This window comes from Peromyscus californicus, unplaced genomic scaffold (assembly GCF_007827085.1).
Source record: "Peromyscus californicus insignis strain IS unplaced genomic scaffold, ASM782708v3 Scaffold_2__1_contigs__length_46816999, whole genome shotgun sequence".
Taxonomy (NCBI): Eukaryota; Metazoa; Chordata; class Mammalia; order Rodentia; family Cricetidae; genus Peromyscus; species Peromyscus californicus.
Window position 1 is genome coordinate 10,609,391 of NW_026294540.1, and position 17,819 is coordinate 10,627,209.

Consider the following 17,819-nt stretch of genomic DNA (forward strand, 5'->3'; position numbering starts at 1 on the left):
TTTAGTTCAGCTCTGAGGGGTGCCAGGCTTTCCATCCAGGGCTGGGAGCGTTCCAGCTCAAGCAAATGCAGAGCTGGAGGAACGGGAGATTGCGTACTCAGTGGCGGGCTCACAACTCAATAAGATCCCAAGTCCTGATGGGCAGACAAAACCTGTCTGCATCGACAGGCATCGACAGGCCCAAATGCACCCGTCGGCAAATGTTTGTGGAAGGCACTCTCCCGGGACCGAGGCGGGGCCCGCCTCCCCTGTGGTCACCCCACCACCCAGCCCAGGCCTGCGAGAGTGCAGGCTCAGCACTTCTGCTTTGCATGGATAGAAGCCCCTTCAATAAATTGAGCTCTGAAGCCAGCATGCTCTCCTCCCAGGTGAGAGGATGCAGCAGAAGGCAGGCCTTGGTGTGGACAGTCTCTGTGGCGGCTCACAGCCGCTGGGCCCCAGTAGGCAGGTGTAGCAATGAAACTGATAAAGATACCTCTCCGGCAGATCCAAGGTGGCCGTAAGGACCGCCTCAGGCATGGCTGTGACTCCCATCAGGCATTGCCCTGCAGGCCCTGGGGCAGGTGCAAGGCTGCAGCTGTGCAGATGCCCTGGAAACAGTGTGCGGTCCACTTTCCACCTTGTCCTGCACGTGTGCGCAGCAGCCAGAATCCTCAGAGCCGGGCTGCGGGCCTCAGAGCCTGCCCGGGCCTCCTTCTTCCCCTGCCCTTTTCCCTGCCGTGAAAAGTACTGGCTCATTTGTGTCGGAGTCCACATTGTTCTGAGCATCCAGGGTCCAGGCCGGAGCTGGGCACCAGTCCCACTTGCCCTTGGGCTCTGCCAGGAAGGCACTCAGACCTCAGGTGGAGGCCTTGAAGTGCTGGCCACCACAAAGGCTCCCTGAGGGCTGCAGACCATGCCATCAAAGGCCCGGCCCGGCCACAAGCTCGCCCTCGACACCATGACCTGAGCCGTTCTCAGGGCTAACGATGGGTAGCCAGAGCCACTGCGCCAGCGTTTTGGCACTGGCCAGTACAGCCAGTGGGAGTCTCCCTGCTCTTGGGTTATGCCTTGCCCACAGCCCCGCTGCTGACATGGGAGGGATGGTGGAGAAACGCGGTCCTGGGTTAAGAAGACCGCTGAGCTGTAGCTCAGGTTCACTGACACAGCCCCCACCACTATGCCACTCTTCTCCTGCCGGGCCTTGTCGGGAACCAGACGTTGCTACAGGCTGCCGTGTTCTTAATCCTGCAGGGCTCGGGTAGATACTATCATTGACCCATTTAGCAGATCAGAAAACTGAGACTCAGAGAGGGCAAGTAACGTATTAATGGTCACCCAGCTACCTGTAGCATAGCAAGAACCCAAACCTGAGTTTCCAGCCACTCTCCCGACCAAGCCTTTGCATCGGCTGATCCGGCTGGCACCCTTATGTTGACTCATTGTGTGTGTGCGTGTCCTGCTATCCACTCTGTGGCCCCTGGTGAGTCTCAGCCTCAGCTTTGCCATCTGTACAGTGGACACGAGGTGCCAGCACCTCGGGGGCCTGTGGCTCCAGGGAGCTAACACATGGCTTGGTCTTGCCACTCTCCCAGGCCCAGGCTAGTGCACTGAGGAGGATGTGACTGGGTAGAGAAGAGGGAGAGCCTGGTGCTCCTGAGTCCCCGGCCAGGGCGCAGTGCCTGGCACACACATGGGAGGAGAGACCCAGGTGCAACCCACCACAGGCTCCCACTGACTGGTGTCCAAAGGAGGTTTGCTCTAACCGCCGCCCCCCCCACCGTCTGTCCCATGGGACACTCCTCGTGCTCCTCTGTCCCTGGGTGACGGCAGGGCACTGCAGTGCCCCTTGCTAACTGGTGCTTGGGAGGCACCTGGCAAGCTAACAACACAGGCCAGGCCTCTGGACCTGGCTGGGAAGAGTCACCCTGAGGGAGGTGCCGTGGGGGAGGGAGGCTACTGTCCTCCCCTTGGTTCCCTACTTCATTTCCCCTCTCCTGTCCTCTCTCACTCGACACAACACACACGCACACATACACACACACACACACACACACACATATAGACACACACATACACACACATATAGAGACACACACAAACACACACACACACATAGGCACGCACGTGCACACATACACACACACATACATACACACACACACACATACATATAGACACATACAAACACACACACAGGTACACACGTGCACACATACACACACACATACACACACACACACATATAGACACACACAAACACACACACACATAGGCATGCACGTGCACACATACACACACACACACACACACACACATACATATAGACACACACACACACACACACACACACTCCTGGACTATCCCAATCTGCTCCTCTCCCCGCTCCCACCCCTCCAGCTCCTGTCCTCCTCCTGCTCTCTGCCTCCCAACCCCTCCCTGGTCAGGAGTCAGATCTCCGATCTCCAGCCCCGGCCGGGCCCTGTGGTAGGTGAAGTGTTATTCTTCTCTGCCTGGCACGCGGGATGTGGAAAGAGGGCGCAAGGGGGGACGAAAGAAGAAAGCCTGCCCCTGGCTGTGTCCTTTCTTCCTGAGCATGTTAGAAACCAGCAGGGTTGCGGCATCGCGAAGCTTTCAGGGCTTGGCAGGCCACGGTCACCACGAGCACAGGCGACAGAATAAAATGGCCTGGAAGCCATCCGCCGCCCAGCCCCGTCTTAAGCGCTCACAGCCAGGGAGGCCTGGCACATGGACTTTTATTTGGCCGGGAGCGCGGCTCGGCTTCCCTCTGTTGTCTTATTCCAGCTGGGGAGGCTTGATGGACTGTGGTTAGCGGCTGCGACTTCCACCTCCAGAGCAGGCACGCAGGCATGAGCGGCATGGCAAGTGGCTGGCGGTGGCGCATTCTCTCCACTCGCCCCCACTCCTGCCTTATCCCCTGCCCACTGGGCCTGGCGGCGCTGGCCAGAGCAGAATGTAGATAGGAAGTGCTTGCTCGCAGTAAGAGCCCTTGGGCACAGATGGGGATAGACCTGGCCCGTCAGCCACTAGCTTGGCTCTCTAAGCCAGCCTCCTACCTTCACAGAGCAGGGACAGAGCCCCCAGACCCCTGTCCCATCAGCCCACCACCAGGCCTCAGTCCAGACATGCCACGTTCCTCTCCATGCTACTTTTTCCTCAGTGCCTTGACCCTCTCCCGCCTCCCCCTGCTTGTGTCCTCGGGTGCAGCTGAGTCCCTTTTTCCCACAAGCTTAACTCTCCAGGGGTCACAGCCCCCTCCCTGTGTCCTGACTTACCTTGCATCAAGCATAAAGCTGGCTTTCTAACTGTCCATAGAGTAGATGAATGAGCCCTGATAAAAACCAGTTGTGGGTGTGGCTGATGTTAGCTGAGCATCTAGCATGTGCCGGGCCCCACGTGGTGCTGATTGCAGCCACCTCCACATTAGGTGTGGGCACCCCGGCTCGGCACAGCCAGCCGGAACCCCAGCCTGGGGTTATTTAGACTTGAAACGTGGGGACAGGGCCCTGTTTGGAGCCTGATAGTCTCACCTTGCTCCTCAAGCCCTGTGCATCTGCAGAGACACCGCCCTGTGAATTCTTCCGAAAGATGAGATCGGCCTCGGGAGCCAGAGAGCTTTGTTGAGGGCTTTTGTGCGGCAGCAACACTCAGCAGTTTTGCACACAGTTTAAAATCTCGGTGGCACTTCAGCCTAACACACTCAGAGAGAGACACTTCCCAGGTTACAGGTGCACACGGGCCCAGAGAGGCCTGTTGACTTTCCTAAAAGCACACAGCGTTTCCTCCCACCCTGCATTCCCCACAGTTCCTGAGTCCCAAGTGGTATGCACACACATCCTAGCTAGCAACCTCAGTGTAAGCTTTCCTGGGAGGAAAGGCATGTGGCTTCATCTCTCGCTTCATTCCCTCACGGAGGTGGCGTTTGAGTAGTAGGGAGGGGTGATTACCAGCAAATAGAAGGATTGGCGTTCTGGCAGTTTTCTGAAGAAAATTAGAATGGATGGTATGGCATACCTCAAGGGAAGGGGTGCATCTAATGTGGCAGCTAGAGAAAGCCTTCCACGGAGTCAGCGTTCCTGTGTGAGGAACACTGTGTGCAAGGGACCAGCCAGCCAGAGACCTAGGGAAGAAACATTCCAGGCCCTGGGAACCATGGGTGCAAAGGCCCTGGGGCAGAAGTGTGTTCAGGGCTGGAGCTCCAGGCTAGAGAGTGGAGAACAGACAGGAGAAGGAAGCCCTGGAAGACTGGAGGGAAGGTGAACGTCAGACTGACCTCATCAGACTCCCCCACTGCTGCTGCGTGGGGTACAGTGGGTAGCGCTGGAAGCAGGCCTGAGGAGCAAGCACATTGTGGTCATCCAAAAATGGTGGCCAGGGCCACAGCCAAAGGCTGCAGGTGGAGAGCAGCTGGGAGACTGGTGGATCAGGGAGAAGGGAGAGCTGGCTAGGTGTGCACAGAGAAGTCAAGGGTGGCGCCTCGGCGGTCAGCAAACCTGGGAAGCCAAGAGCCGGTACAGAGTCGGGAGGCCATTTGTCCGACGTCAGCCCGAATGTCCGAGGGATATCGGCACGTAGATGGATGAGTTCAGAGCTCAGGGGCCAAGGCTGAGTTGTGATATAAATTTGAAGTTATCAGGATACAGATGATAGTTAAAGCCTGCCACCGTTCCCACAAACCCCCATTCCACACCTCCATCATCATCAGAATGGCACGCTTTCAAAAGACCAGGGACCGCGAGAGCCCGTTATCCCCCATCAGCCCCTGAGAATGGGCCTCCTTGATCTTAGCGTGAAGACATAATCATCAGGCTTTCAAAATCACAGGCAGAAAGTTCAAGCAAGTATGTGGAGTCACAGAATTTATTATTCAAAATATCCCCTGGTCTCGCTTCCTTCAGCTCCCTGGAGATGGGGGTTTTGTGTAAGCTCCACATCTCAGCCCTTCATCTGGGCCCCTCTCACTCTTCGTAAGACCTGATTGTGTCAGCCCTTCCTCTGGACACCCCGGACTGTCACTGAGGGTCCCAGGAAGGCATGGCATGAAACAAGAGGGCTTTCATCCTGGCTCCTGGTAGCATGTGTGGCTCGTGCCAGGGGAGGTCAGGAACCACCAGGACTTTTTCTCACTCACCTCTGATTGCCACAGCTGGTGAAGGGAATGGAACCTTGTGGGTCCAGGCAGCTCCTGGACAGGATGCAGATGATTAGGGGATGCGGATGGGCCTCCAAACAGCAACCTCATCTCTCAGTCAAGGTGCATTGGGAGCCTGCAGGTCCTTGGGACCAGCTGGGGCAGGTGTCACCGACCACACCCCCTGCCTCCCTCTCACCCCCCACACACCAGATCCTCCCACTCCAAGTGATTTGACAATATCCTGTACACTCCGCCGCCCTCCCCTGGGAGCAGCTGTCCGTGTGAGGAAGGGACCTGCTCCCAATCCCACTAAATTGTTATTGACTTGTGTTCTGTGCGTTCTGCAAACATTTCACTCAGCCGTCGCCGGCAAGCCCACGAATCCCTGCTAGGGCTAACGGGGAAGCCAGCTGTGCTGGGCCATCTCGCCTGCTCCTTCCCATCGATCACAGAATTAAACTGACGGGAGCTCCACAGGGCGGTGTGGGAGAGGCAGGGCCCGGCCACCGTCCTGGGCGGGGCTGGAGGCCCGGGGACCAGAGGGTCCACGCTGGCCAGTGTACCTGACTGTGCAGCCTGGCCCAACCGGAGGAAGCCAGGGAAAACAGCTTCCCAGGCTGCCGGTGATAGGCGGTGGGGAGCACGGAGACCAGAGGCCACTGACTGAGCCATGGGCGCCTTGCCTGTGACACGTGAACACAAAACAGTATTGGATTCGTCATTGTTCGGCCACCGGAAGATCTGACCTGGAAATCAGTTTCAAGCCAGCCACTCTTAGGAAATCAGGCCTTGCCACCCTGGTCCCACGTCCCACGGCGAGGCCTGCGGAGCCACTGTGCATTTATGTGATGTGTGCACTCCCTGTAGATTCAGTCATCCAGTGTGACTGATTCCATGATGACTCCACCTGGCCCTTACACTGGCATATCCCTCCATGTCACCTCTGCTTGGACCCAGGAAGAAGAGAGGAAGATAATGGAGACCAAGGCTTCCAGGCCAAGCAGGGCTGCAGGAGCCTCCCGCCAGCCTCCCTCATCCTGTGCTGGCTCTCTCTGCAGCAGGTCTCCCTGCCTCGACACTTGCTGCTCTCCCCAGACTGTACAGGGTTCCCACACCCATATAGACCAAGCACAGAGGACCCCAGGCCAGCCTGTACCCCTTCCTTATCTTGGGATAAGTCCACCGTGGTCCAGGTCGGGGCTCTCCTTGCACAGGGCCAGTCCAGTTATCTGGACCTACGTCCAGGAAGATGCCCAGGATGGGCCCCTTGGAGAGAGGTCCACAACCTCCCACCACCTAGGTCCCTCCCTCCCTCTGGGCTACTGACAGTGGGGATGTGTCTGTGATAAGTAAGCTTCAGGGCCCACAGGGGCCATTTGAATACAGCCCACTAGAGTAGGGTCCACATTCCTGCTCCTTGAGGTGGGTCTTTTCGGCTTTGGGTCAGTGTCTGCATGAGTGCTGCCCTGTGGCTGGCTCTGTTTCCATGTGGAGACCCTCAGAGGGTGGATCCACTGCAGGGCAAGTGTCCATGGGACCTTGGGCTTGGCTGTGGTATGAGATAAAGGCCCCAGAGGACTTCACCCAGAGCCCAGGGAGCATATACTCAGCTTGTGGGGTTCCTAGAGGAAAGACCCACACTCGGCCCTGCTGCAGCAAGCCCACAGGTGCCTAGAGCCCTATCCCCGCCTGTCTTCCAGCTTTCCCATGGCAGCCCGGACCCCGTGATTGCCAGGGGCAAGGTGCCATAAACACTTGATAGTGTATTTATCACTTCTTGTCCATCCTGGACCATGCCTTCAGGCAACTGAGTGTTCATCCTTGTGCTAGCCAAAGTCTTGAATGCCTTGTGGCTAGTCACTTTCTGCACTTTGAAATGGGATCTCTCCGCTGTGCAGGCTGACCTCACACCACCAGGTTCAGGCCATCTTCCTGTGCCAGCCTCCATGGTGCTGGGGTTCCAGGCATGGCCAGCAGCTTAGAAACTGTTTTCCTAAGCAGCTTTGTCTTCATTCAGTAACTGAGCCCAGACAGGGACCGCAACTGGCCTGCTGCCTCCAGCCAGAGCAGCGGCGGGGTCTGCTCCTGGCCTGCTGGCTTCCCATCCTGGGCTGTCTCCGTCTTGCCTCTTCTTCACAGGCCCCTTGCAGCATCCTTTCTCCCTGTCAGCCGCGCTCTCATCCCCAGCCTGCCTCTCCTCCCATGAAGCGCTTTCTCTTGTCCTCCCACAGGCCCCCACCCGCCCGCCCGCCCGCACGCCGCCTTCCATGCAGACATTGCCAGCCAGGGAAGGGAGAGATGCGGGCTGGCATTCTGTCAAGGAATTAATTGAAAAATAAAACCATTAGGTGGGAACTGGAGAAATGCAGAAGTGGTGTTTGGAGGTTGGGGGGAGGGGGCAGGACTGGGGGGCTGTTGGGGGCCGGCCGAGCTTTTTGTCAAGTTCGTTTCTCGGTGTTGATGTTTGGCGACAGTCACATGTTGTTTATCTTCAGGCGCAGCTGCGCCGTGGCAAGAAAATGCACTGCTTGTTTCGTTTATTTATTTCACACCTTCCCCGGGTTCTGCTTTGTGTTTGTTTGGTGAGGACCCACCGAGGCTTCCAGTGTGGGGAAGTGGGGTTTCCACAGCTGTTCCTGCCAGTCGAGCCGGCGGCGCTGCATGTGGAGGCAGGCCAGTGGGGGGCTGGGTGGCGGCAGCCAAGATGCGGGGCCCAGCGTGCCCGTCCTTCGGGGTGGAATGGGGGTTCCCACCCCGACCCCTGACTGGACTTGAGCCAGACTCACAGCAAGGTGCACCCTCTGACTCCCTTGCCCTCACGGCTGCCCCAGGAGGTGGCAGAGAACAGTGACACGCTCTGGGTGGCGGAGTCTGTTGGGCTGGGGCCCTGGAGTTGTGGTCACTGCCTGGTCCCTGTGTCCCAGGCCCCCAGCACCTCCCTGAACAACCCCTTCTCTAACCCGCCCTGAAGGAGTGGCTGGGTGGTCCCCAAGCCCTGGCCTCCTCTTCCTGGCTCTGCAGGTGGCAGAGGGTCCATCATTCACACTGGGCCAAGCAGAGTGTCACCAGACGCTGAGGTCACAGTCACTTCCTAGGGAGAGGTCAGGCCTTCGTGGAGGCTGGTTCTCTGTTGTGGGGACTCTGAGGCCTCCAGAAGGAACCTGGTCTTAAACTGCCACCTCCACCTCCCTAGAAGTCTGAGTGTGAGCAGAGTGGCACATACGCAGGGCTTTCCCAAGTGTGATTAGTGCCAGCGAGCAAAAGGAGCACCCATGGGCTCCAGGGGCTGTGCGGGTGAGGGTCACATGTCACAAACAGCCCATTGCTCCCTAGAGGCAGAGCATGGAACAACCACTGCCCAGTAGGAGACTTGATGGCTGGGAATAGCCCCAGGCAAGATGTTCCTTGCATCTGGGTGCTTGAGAGAGGAGCTGTTCAGAAAGGACAAAGCCCTGGGCGAGTTAGAGACTCGGTCTGTCTGGTGCCATGAGCCCAGGCTAAGGGCAGTGGGTGCCATAAAGCTGTCCCCAAGGCTTGCTGCCCAAGGACTGTTAGCAGGGCAGTGTTCAGAGGCCCCCAGAGTCAGTTGGATTCTGATTGTGGCTCCGGAAGCAAGTGTTGCCCAGGTCTCTGTCGTGTGAGAGAAGTCAGTGGGAAAAAAATTCATGGGGAACATTCTTGGCCTCGTACATCCTTCCTTCTGCCCCTCATGCCATAGCCTGATCCTTTTGCCCCCTACTGTCCCCTGGCCATCTTCAGTCCATCAGTCACTCAGCAGATATTTACTGAGGGCTGCCAGGTACCAGGACAGCCCCAGCAAGAGATACAAACAGCAGTGAAGCCAGAAGGTCATGTGGGTGCTGTGGGGGAGCCAGGGAAGCTTCACCACAGATCAGAGGCCCCTGAGCAGTTCAGTAGAGCATTCTAGACAGGTCATGGCAGTGCAAAGGCCCTGGGGTGAGAGGAATGGGTACCGGGATCTGGAAGTGACCAGCTCCCATGGACCATTCGCCAACAGTAGGACAGCTTCGGCTTTCCCCAGGGACAGGGCACAGCAGAGGTGTGGCAGAGTGGCAGGTGGACTCTGGCGTTGGTTCAGCGGTCTCTCCGGTTGCCTCTGGGGTAGCAGCGGGAGGGGTGTCAGACACACAGGCTGGGAACCTGCTTTGTTGTTGTCTATTTCCAGCCCTATTACCTGCCCGCGATTCAATTTCCCGAGGCCATTGTGCAATGGGGATGAGGCGCAGAGTGAGGAGGGGACACCGCAGGGGGCCCGGCCGCTCCCTCCCCTTTCCACAGTTGGCCATGATGGGCATGGCTGCCAGACCCTGGCTCCCAGCCAGTGTCCTCTCCCCACAGCACAGCCTCCACCCCAGCCCTGGGCTCTGTTCACGCACCTCCCACTTGGATGCCCCATGGGAGGCCCTGCCAGGGACAGTGTCCCACACAGAAGGGCCTGTTGCATGGTGGGAGAGGGGAGGCCCAGGCTGCGGCCAGGGAGACCAGGACGTGGGCTCTGCAGGCCTGAGGCCGATTCCGAACGCAGTATGGCATCTGCAGAGGGAGGCCGCTGGGCTCAGGCCTCCTGGGGGGGGGGGGGGGCGGCAGCAGCTCATGTGTACAGGAGCCCCTAGGGAAAGGTCAAGTTGATAGGGTGGGTTGAGGGTGACTGGTCAGAGGACCGCCGTGGAGGAGGTGGGCAGGGTCCATATCCCCATAGCGTGGGAGGAATGGATGGGGGAAGGGATTCCAGGACCCACCCCCTCGCCCAGGAGGGAGCCAAGGTCATCCATGCCTGAGCCAGGCCCAGTGCTCACACCTGCTGCCTCGTAGAAGTGTAAGGTTGGGTGAGTGTGCCCAGGGTGGGGGCTTCACACAAGGAGTTGGAGTCTCCTGAAGGCAGGGATTTGGGTGGGCAGCCTCTTTATAAATTAGGCCTTCGCTAGTGAATGGACACTTAGACTAGCAGAGCGACTGGTGGGGCAAACAGCTCAGAGCCAGCCTCCCTCTTTCCTTGTCTGTGGGGTTGGTGAGGATACTAGTGCCATAGCATACAGTAGGTACTCGATCAGTGGCATTTGGAACAGCTGTATGTCTAAATCCGCCTTTGCCCCTTCCTCAGAAAACTCCTCTGCACTCATCAAAGCCCAAATCAAATAACCCCTCCCCTGCAAAGCCACCCTCATTGTTATGGCCCCCAGGCCTCTCTAGATTCCTTGGGCACTGCAGCTGCGCACCTAACATTGAGCTGCTGACAACCACGCAACCACACCCTGGGGGTCCATGGCTGCCGCAGAAGCAGCTGGCTCCTGCTGCTTGTCTGCCCAGCTGTTGCCTGGGTTGGCCAGGCCTCTGGCCGGTGGGAAGGAGGCAGCTCTCAGGTGGCCACTGGCTCCTAAAGTGGGTCCCTTGCTCCGTGGCGAGGATGGGAGAGGGCGCAGGGGTGGCCAGCAGCAGTGCGGGGCTGGAGAGAGGCGCCTGGCTGAGGCTGGACTAACCAGGGTCCTGTTTGGTCTCGCGCGTCCTTCTCCCATCCCCCATTCGCACGCTCCTCATGCCCACCCCGCACACCTCTGCCTCCCGCCTCACTGTTTAACCCTCTCTGGGTCTTTTCTCCTCTCTGCCATCTGCCACAGAGCCCCCGAAGAAAAAGCGGTCTGCGGTGTTGGATGGGATCCTGGAGCAGCTGGAAGATGGGGACGACGATGGGGACAGTGAGCACGCTCTCCAGCTGTGAGCTAGCACCGCCAGGGTGTGTGGCTCCGGGCCCCTGGGGCCAGGCAGGGCTCGGCCGGAGGTCTCCCACGGCTCAGGGTCAAGGGAGACAAAAGCCTGTACCTGGATGCGAGAACATGGGTTCTGCAAACTCCTCACCGGTAACGTGTTCAGCAGCTGCTGCCCGGGCACCTGCACTGGGTAACCCACGTGAGGTGGCTCCTTATGGGGACACAGACCTGGCGTCCTCCTCTGATCTGGTGCTCTCCCAACACACACCTGGCTCCTTGTCCCCGAGGAGCAGAGACTCTGGGATGGATGACGGTGCACACACAGCCAGCGTAGAGTCCATGGAAGGAGCAAGCTGATGATACCTGGGAGGGGACTCGCAGCTCAGCCCTGTTCGCCAGCCGCCCAGGCCCCAACCAGCCATGCTCCTGCAGCCATCTTGCCCTCTGCAGGACTGCTGGCCAAAGGATGGAGCTAGGGACTCCAGCTCATCACCCTGGGCCCTTCCCAGACCTCCTGAAGCATCACATTCCAAGCCCCGATGCCAGGCTTGCAGGCTGAGCTGTGTGCCATCACCACAGCATCTCAAGGCGGAGGCCCTGGGAGAGCTATCAGGGCCTCACCCCGAGCCAGAGGCATCGCAAGCTCATCTTTGGCTGGGTACCCTAGTACAGCCTCTCCGTGAATGTCGATGAGCCAACAGCCAGATGAGGACATGGCATCAATCAGGGAGCCGGAGCCACGGCCCTTTAACCGCTGTCCAGCCCCAGCACCGCCACATCCGAGCGTGCAGCTTAAGACCCACATCATTGTGAGTTCAGTGCAGGTGACTGGCATGGTGGCCTCGGCCAGCCACACCGTGTTCAGCCATCCAACCCAGGAAGACCTGAGAAGACTCTCATCCCACTTCTGAGCTGTCCTTACCACGGGCTGTGGGTGCTGGACTGGACTCTGAGCAAGGGCGCCAGGCCTTCCGACTTTGTGTGAGAATCTCGGCCTGTGCGGTTTTGCGGGGAATGAGGTCCTTCTTTCCAGAGTGGTCTGTACCAAAGCTGGGACCTCACCCTGTGGGTGGGACAGGCACTTTGTTACAGTCCGAGGGCACTGAGAATTAAGCAATAAAAGTCAGAGCCTAGAGTGGCTCAGCTCCCTCTACCACACATCTCAGATGTCACCCTGCACCAGCCTCCACCACTGGCGCTGCACAGAGGGGTCACATTGATGCTTGCCACGCCAAGGCTGGACCGTCAGGAACCATGGCCCATGTCGCTATGGGTCATTAAAAGACAGGATGGGAGCCGGGCGGTGGTGGCGCACGCCTTTAATCCCAGCACTCGGGAGGCAGAGCCAGGCGGATCTCTGTGAGTTCGAGGCCAGCCTGGTCTCCAAAGCGAGTTCCAGGAAAGGCGCAAAGCTACACAGAGAAACCCTGTCTCGAAAAACCAAAAAAAAAAAAAAAAAGACAAGATGGGAATTTTCCCTGCCCCACCATTGAAGGTGTGCCCACATGTCACAGATAGCCTAGGCAGAAAGCTGCAGTCTCTGTCACCAACATAAACTTCCCAAAACAGGGTCCACAGGGACCTGGGCACCTATGCTTGGCCAGCCTGGCCTCTGTGACAGTGACCCTCTGAGTCCTGGAGCTCAGCAGGCAACTTTTGAGTCCTCCAGCCTCCTGAGTTCAGGTGCCCAGCACCCATGCAGAAGCCAGACAAGGTGGTGTACACCTGTCATCCCTGATTTTATGGGGTAGAGACAGGCGGGTCAGTAGGGCTTGATGGACAGCCAGCCTAGCCAATCAGTGAACTCCAGGTTGAGTAAGAGACCCGAGTCAAAAAAAAAAAAAAAAATGGTGGGCAGGATTAAGGAAGACACAGTGAACCTCTGACCTCCCTACATCCCCCCCACCACCACACACACACACACACACACACACACACACAAGTCAAAAAAAAAAAATGGTGGACAGGATTAAGGAAGACACAGTGAACCTCTGACCTCCCTACATCCCCCCCACCGCCACACACACACACACACACACACACACACACACACACACACACACACGAGCTTGTGGGAGGCCAGTGCCCAGCACAGCTGGAGATCCCAGAAGAGGTGAGTGGAACAAGTCTGGGACCTCACTGAGCCTCACCAGACTGGAGTCTGGGGGTCCAGCAAGGGCCTGGAGGAGATGGTTTCTGGCCAGCAGCCCAGGGGCAGGAGACTAGACTCATCCCCCACACTGTGGTTCCTCACGCAGAGGCAGGCTCTGGTGGTTGGGACATGAATACCCTCATGTTGCTGTCTGTCCCTAGGCCTTAGAGTCCTTCCAGGAGCCCAGCTGGGATTCCTGGGCCTGCAGGGAAGGGAGATCCAGGAAGCGGAGTGGAATCTGAGCCAGCGTGGAGTTCTGAGATGGAGCGTGCCACTGCCCTGAGCACAGGTTCCGACACCAGCACCCTGACTCTGGAAGGGCGCCAGCATGTTGTCACACTCCAGTAAGGGACAGACATCAAACCAGCCATCCTATAGCGGATGGGGACATGCCAGAAGCTGGAGAGAAGAGTCAACAGTACCTGACCCTCATTCATGCGTCAGTCATCAAACCCATCCCGGACCTGAGGACAAACCCAGGTGCCTCCGTGTCTTTCTTGAGACATGGCATTCCTTGCTGGATGGACTCCAGAGGCTGTCCCAGGCCTTGAGGTGCACACACACACGGTGCTGGAGAGATGATTCAGCAATTAAAAGAGTGTGCAGCTCTTCCAGGGGACTCAAGTTCGATTCCCAGCAGCCTCCTGAAATGAGCCACACTCATAACTGTCTACAGCTCCAGCTGCGGAGGATCCGGTGCCCTCTTCTGGCTTCCACCGGCCCTTGTACTCGCGTGGCACACAAAAAGAGACACATCAATAAAAATAAGTATTTTAAGAGATGCTCCTATCGGGTGCCAGACAGCCCTCCCCCCACATGTCCCCTCACCTCCCCCCCCCCCCGTCCTGATGCAGGGGATCCACCCTCCCCACAGTCTATGGCCACCACTGCTGCTCAGGATAGCTGGGGCAGGATCAGCTGGGGCTGCGCACTCAGGCTTTGCCCAACAGAGCCGAGCTCGGGCTCAACATCTAATTCAATTTGTTCTGCCGAGATTGAAATATGAAATGGTTGCCAGTCAAAACGTTCAAAGGACGGGGAAGGGGGTGGGAGAGAGCGCCTGCTGGAATTTAAATTTTAATGAAAATGACTTTAACCCTTTGGTAAGGCCTGGAGGAAATGGAACCCGTGCTCGGGTCCTGGGAATGAAGCCTCCAGGGTTCTGTCTGCCTGTTCCCCCTCTCTCTGCCTCACCAGGAGTAGCTAGGCATCCCCCACCACCACCACCCCTGCAGAAACGCCTTTTAAAGCTTAGCGGGATGCTTGCTTCCTAGTAATATATTCACCCCTGCTGCTGGGGCTCCCATTGACATGAGCACCTTTAACTGCCCCCCACATTTCCCACCTCCTTCGGGACACATCAGCCCCATCAGAGCTTATGACACTGTGTACCTCTTTATTGTCCAGGCTAGTCCTGTACTCCTGGGCTGTTGTGACCCCCTCCCACCCACCCACTCCAGCCTCCGAGTACAGAGCCCCGTGCACACACTCCTCGCTCCTGTCGAAGCAGGTTGTTTGGCGTCGGCCCCATCCTGACTATCCCAACAGGGCAGTGTCCTCCTGGCCTGGCAGGCCCTTGGGACTTAGTGTTTGAAGTGGAGAGGAGAGGTCCCCGGTTTCTCTCTCAGACCCTCCTAGAGATGGGTGACACTCCCCAAGGTACCAATACTGCACAGAGGGTTGGCGCCAGCTCCATCACGGATTGGGATCAGGCAGGCTTCAGGGCCGCCATCCAGACAGAGCCCTAAGACCCAGACTCGAGGGAGCAGAGTAGGCTCCATCTAGTAGTCACTAACCTGCAGTGGCTGCAGAAGGGAGCCCAGGAGGAGGTGGCAGAGGCTGGACCGATGAGAGTTAGGGACCAACAGGCTCTGCAGCCATGTGACTCTGGAAGGTCACGGCGCTGCCCATGATCCGGGAAGGAAGTGGGGGAGATTGGTTAGTGGGCAGGCCTCCAGGGACCCATGGGCTGGGTTTTCAGTAGTCGAAGGTGGAGGTGACCATGGACACCATGAAGAAGTAGAGAGGCCTCAGAACGTGTCAGCGAACAGGAGACAAAAACTTAAAAGCCCATGTGGGAGGCACAGCCCAAGGTCCTGGCCCCATGGTGGCTCACAAGTATCAGATGCCTTTTGTCCTGGGGTTCTTTGTGGGGTGGTGGTATTTAGTTGATTGTCATTCTGTTTATGGTGGTGCGTTTGGGGGTGCTGGATATCAAACCTGAGACCTCATACTTGCTTAATAGATGCTTTACCACTGAGCCACACCCCATCCCCTCCAGTTGGCACCAAAGCCACGGCAAGTGCTGTGGCTCTCTTGGCCAACCAACTCCTCCTTCAAATGAAAGTCTTCTGTTTTGTTTCTTTGAGACAGGGTTTCTCTGTGTGGCCCTGGCTGCCCATGGAACTCACTCTGTAGCCCAGGCTGGCCTCGATCTCCAAGATCGCCTGCCTCTGCCTCCCGAGTGCTGGGATTAAAGGTGTGCACCACCACCGCCCGGCTCAAATGAAAGTCTTGTGCAGAAACCAGTGAGAGCTGCTGCTGAGCCCAAAGCTGGGGAGTAGAGCCATCTCCCTCGCCCCCAGCACCTCAATGGTTGGGAAAAGACCAAACCGAAACCAGGCCCAGAAACGGGAAGTGTGGGCTCCAGGCAAGGGGAAGACCTCAAGAGTCCACACTTACTTCAATTTTCGGTTCATAATTTATTCTCAGGCAGGTGCCACAACAGATCCACAGGTTTTTCCAAGCTCTCCAGGATACTACCGAGGGGCCGGCGAGACAGCTCATTAGGTAAAGGTGTTTGCCGAGAACCCTGACAACCTGAGTTCGATTCCTGAGACCCACATGATAGAAGGCAGGAATGAAGCCCCACAACATGCCTTCTGACCTTCACACACACACATCCTGTGGCATTTGCAACATGGCACTGCCCACCCTGCAATACATGTAAAATTACTAAATAAATACGACATTATTTTAAGTAAAAACAATGGCAGTCTAAGGGCCAAATCCAGACACTATGTGTTCACATAAAGTTTTATGCAAACATCACCATGCCAGCTGAGACCACGCATCATCTACACAGATTGCTATGGTAGAGCTGAGTCATCATGATGGATTTTATGGCCACTCCTGCCTAGTCACCAGCATAGACAACCAGAGCTGAGTCTCAGCTCTATCACATACAGAGTCTATGACTTGGTACTGTTTGGTTTCCTGGTGTCTCAGTGTCCTTCCAGGCAATAACAGGACAGGCACAGGTGGATGGGATGCCATCTTAATGGTTTCTATTGCTGCAATGAAATTCCATGACCAAAGTCAACTTGGAGGAAAGGGTCTACTTGGCTTATATTTCCATGTCGTTCATTAAAGGAAGTCACGGGGTAGGAATCTGGAGGCAGGGGGTGATGGACAGGCCATGGAGGGTGCTGCTTACTGGCTTGCTCATCATGGCTTGTTCAGCCTGCTTTCTTATAGAACCCAGGACCACCAGCTCAGGAGTGGCCCCCACCCACAATGGGCTGAGTCCTCCCCCATCAATCACTAATTAAGAAAATGCTCTACAGGCTTGCCTACCACCCTATCTAACGGAGGCATTTTCTCTGTTGGGGTTCCCTCCTCTCAGATGACTCTAGCTTGTGTCACAATGACATAAAATTAGCCAGTACAGATTGGTAAGTCATGACATGCCAAGAGCTAGGAAAGGTCCCCAACACACACACTGTAAAACCTCTTCTGTTGTTATCCCATCCCCCAGTGCAAAGACGTTGTTCTCATCCTGCACACCTGGTAGGCTCCCCCCACTTCCTAGAAGCCCTGGGCTGAGGTCGTCCCCATGAGTGACAAAAGGGACCTACAAGTTCATTATAGCATCTCCAGACACCCAGGATGCCTTTGCCTCTGGCTTCCTTAATAGACCCCACTTCCCCTTAATTGCAGCCTTCCTGACAGTGATCCGCTCAGGCGGTGGCTCCCCTGCCCTGGGCTCGAGCCAACAACAAATGCATCCATCTGTGCAGATCCACACAGCAGCAGCTCCTGCCTCCTCCGGGGAGCACTTGCGAGTCCTCCCTTTCCCACAGCTCCGGGTGGAATCACCACCTCCCTGGACATCTGCAGTTCACAGAGTGACTCACTGGAATCATAGGCGGGAACTGCCACATGAGGGGAAACTGAGGCTGGAGAGATGAGCCAAGCCACTTGTGATGAATATTCCTCTCAGGTCCCACCTCACGGTTGGCTGAACGTTTCCCAGCTTCCCAGAATAGTTCCTCAGAGGAAGGAAGGTAGGTGTTCCATGGGCATGGGGCTGTTCAATTAATGGCAAGACCACCTTCAGGTCACCATATCTGGGCCAGGCCTTACAAGCCAAGTGGCCTTCACAGCAACCTGAAGAGATGAGGCTGTGGCCCCACTTGATGGATGAGGAAACTGAGGCTCACACAGGTGGCGAGCCTTGGCCAGGTTTAGAGGGTGGTGAGCCTTAGCTGGGGTTAGAGGCTGTTAAGCAGAAGGGGACAGGGAACCGTACTTGACCTTTCTCTGCCCGTAGTCAGGCGGACATAAAAGTTAGAGTGCTGTCATTCAAAGAGATGTCAGTGTTCCCATGGGAACCTGGGAAGGGGGCGGGGCATTCTGAATTCTGATTACAATGTTAACTGGACCAGATGAATGCATATTAATAAGGGTGAGAGGAGGGCTCTAGTTAGTTGGTTACTTTTCTTGTTGCTGTAACAACATGCCTGACTCAGAAGCAACTTCAGGAAGGAAAGGTTTAGGTTGTTTGTTTGTGTGTTTGTTTTCCTCA

The 17,819-nt window shown here is 56.9% G+C and overlaps 1 protein-coding gene across 5 annotated transcripts in view; it reads left to right on the forward strand.

Moving 5' to 3' along the window:
* Rbm19 (RNA binding motif protein 19) overlaps positions 1–17,819 on the forward strand; it is a 216,391-nt gene that overhangs the window by 78,793 nt on the left and 119,779 nt on the right. The window contains exon 24 of one of the 5 annotated variants that reach the window (XM_052755200.1): positions 10,771–13,793. The exons of the other annotated variants lie outside the window; for them this stretch is intronic. Coding sequence (XP_052611160.1) covers positions 10,771–10,871 — 101 coding nt within the window. The 3' untranslated portion in view covers positions 10,872–13,793. Of the gene's footprint in view, positions 1–10,770; positions 13,794–17,819 lie in introns of those variants that run through there. 5 annotated transcript variants of the gene reach the window in all.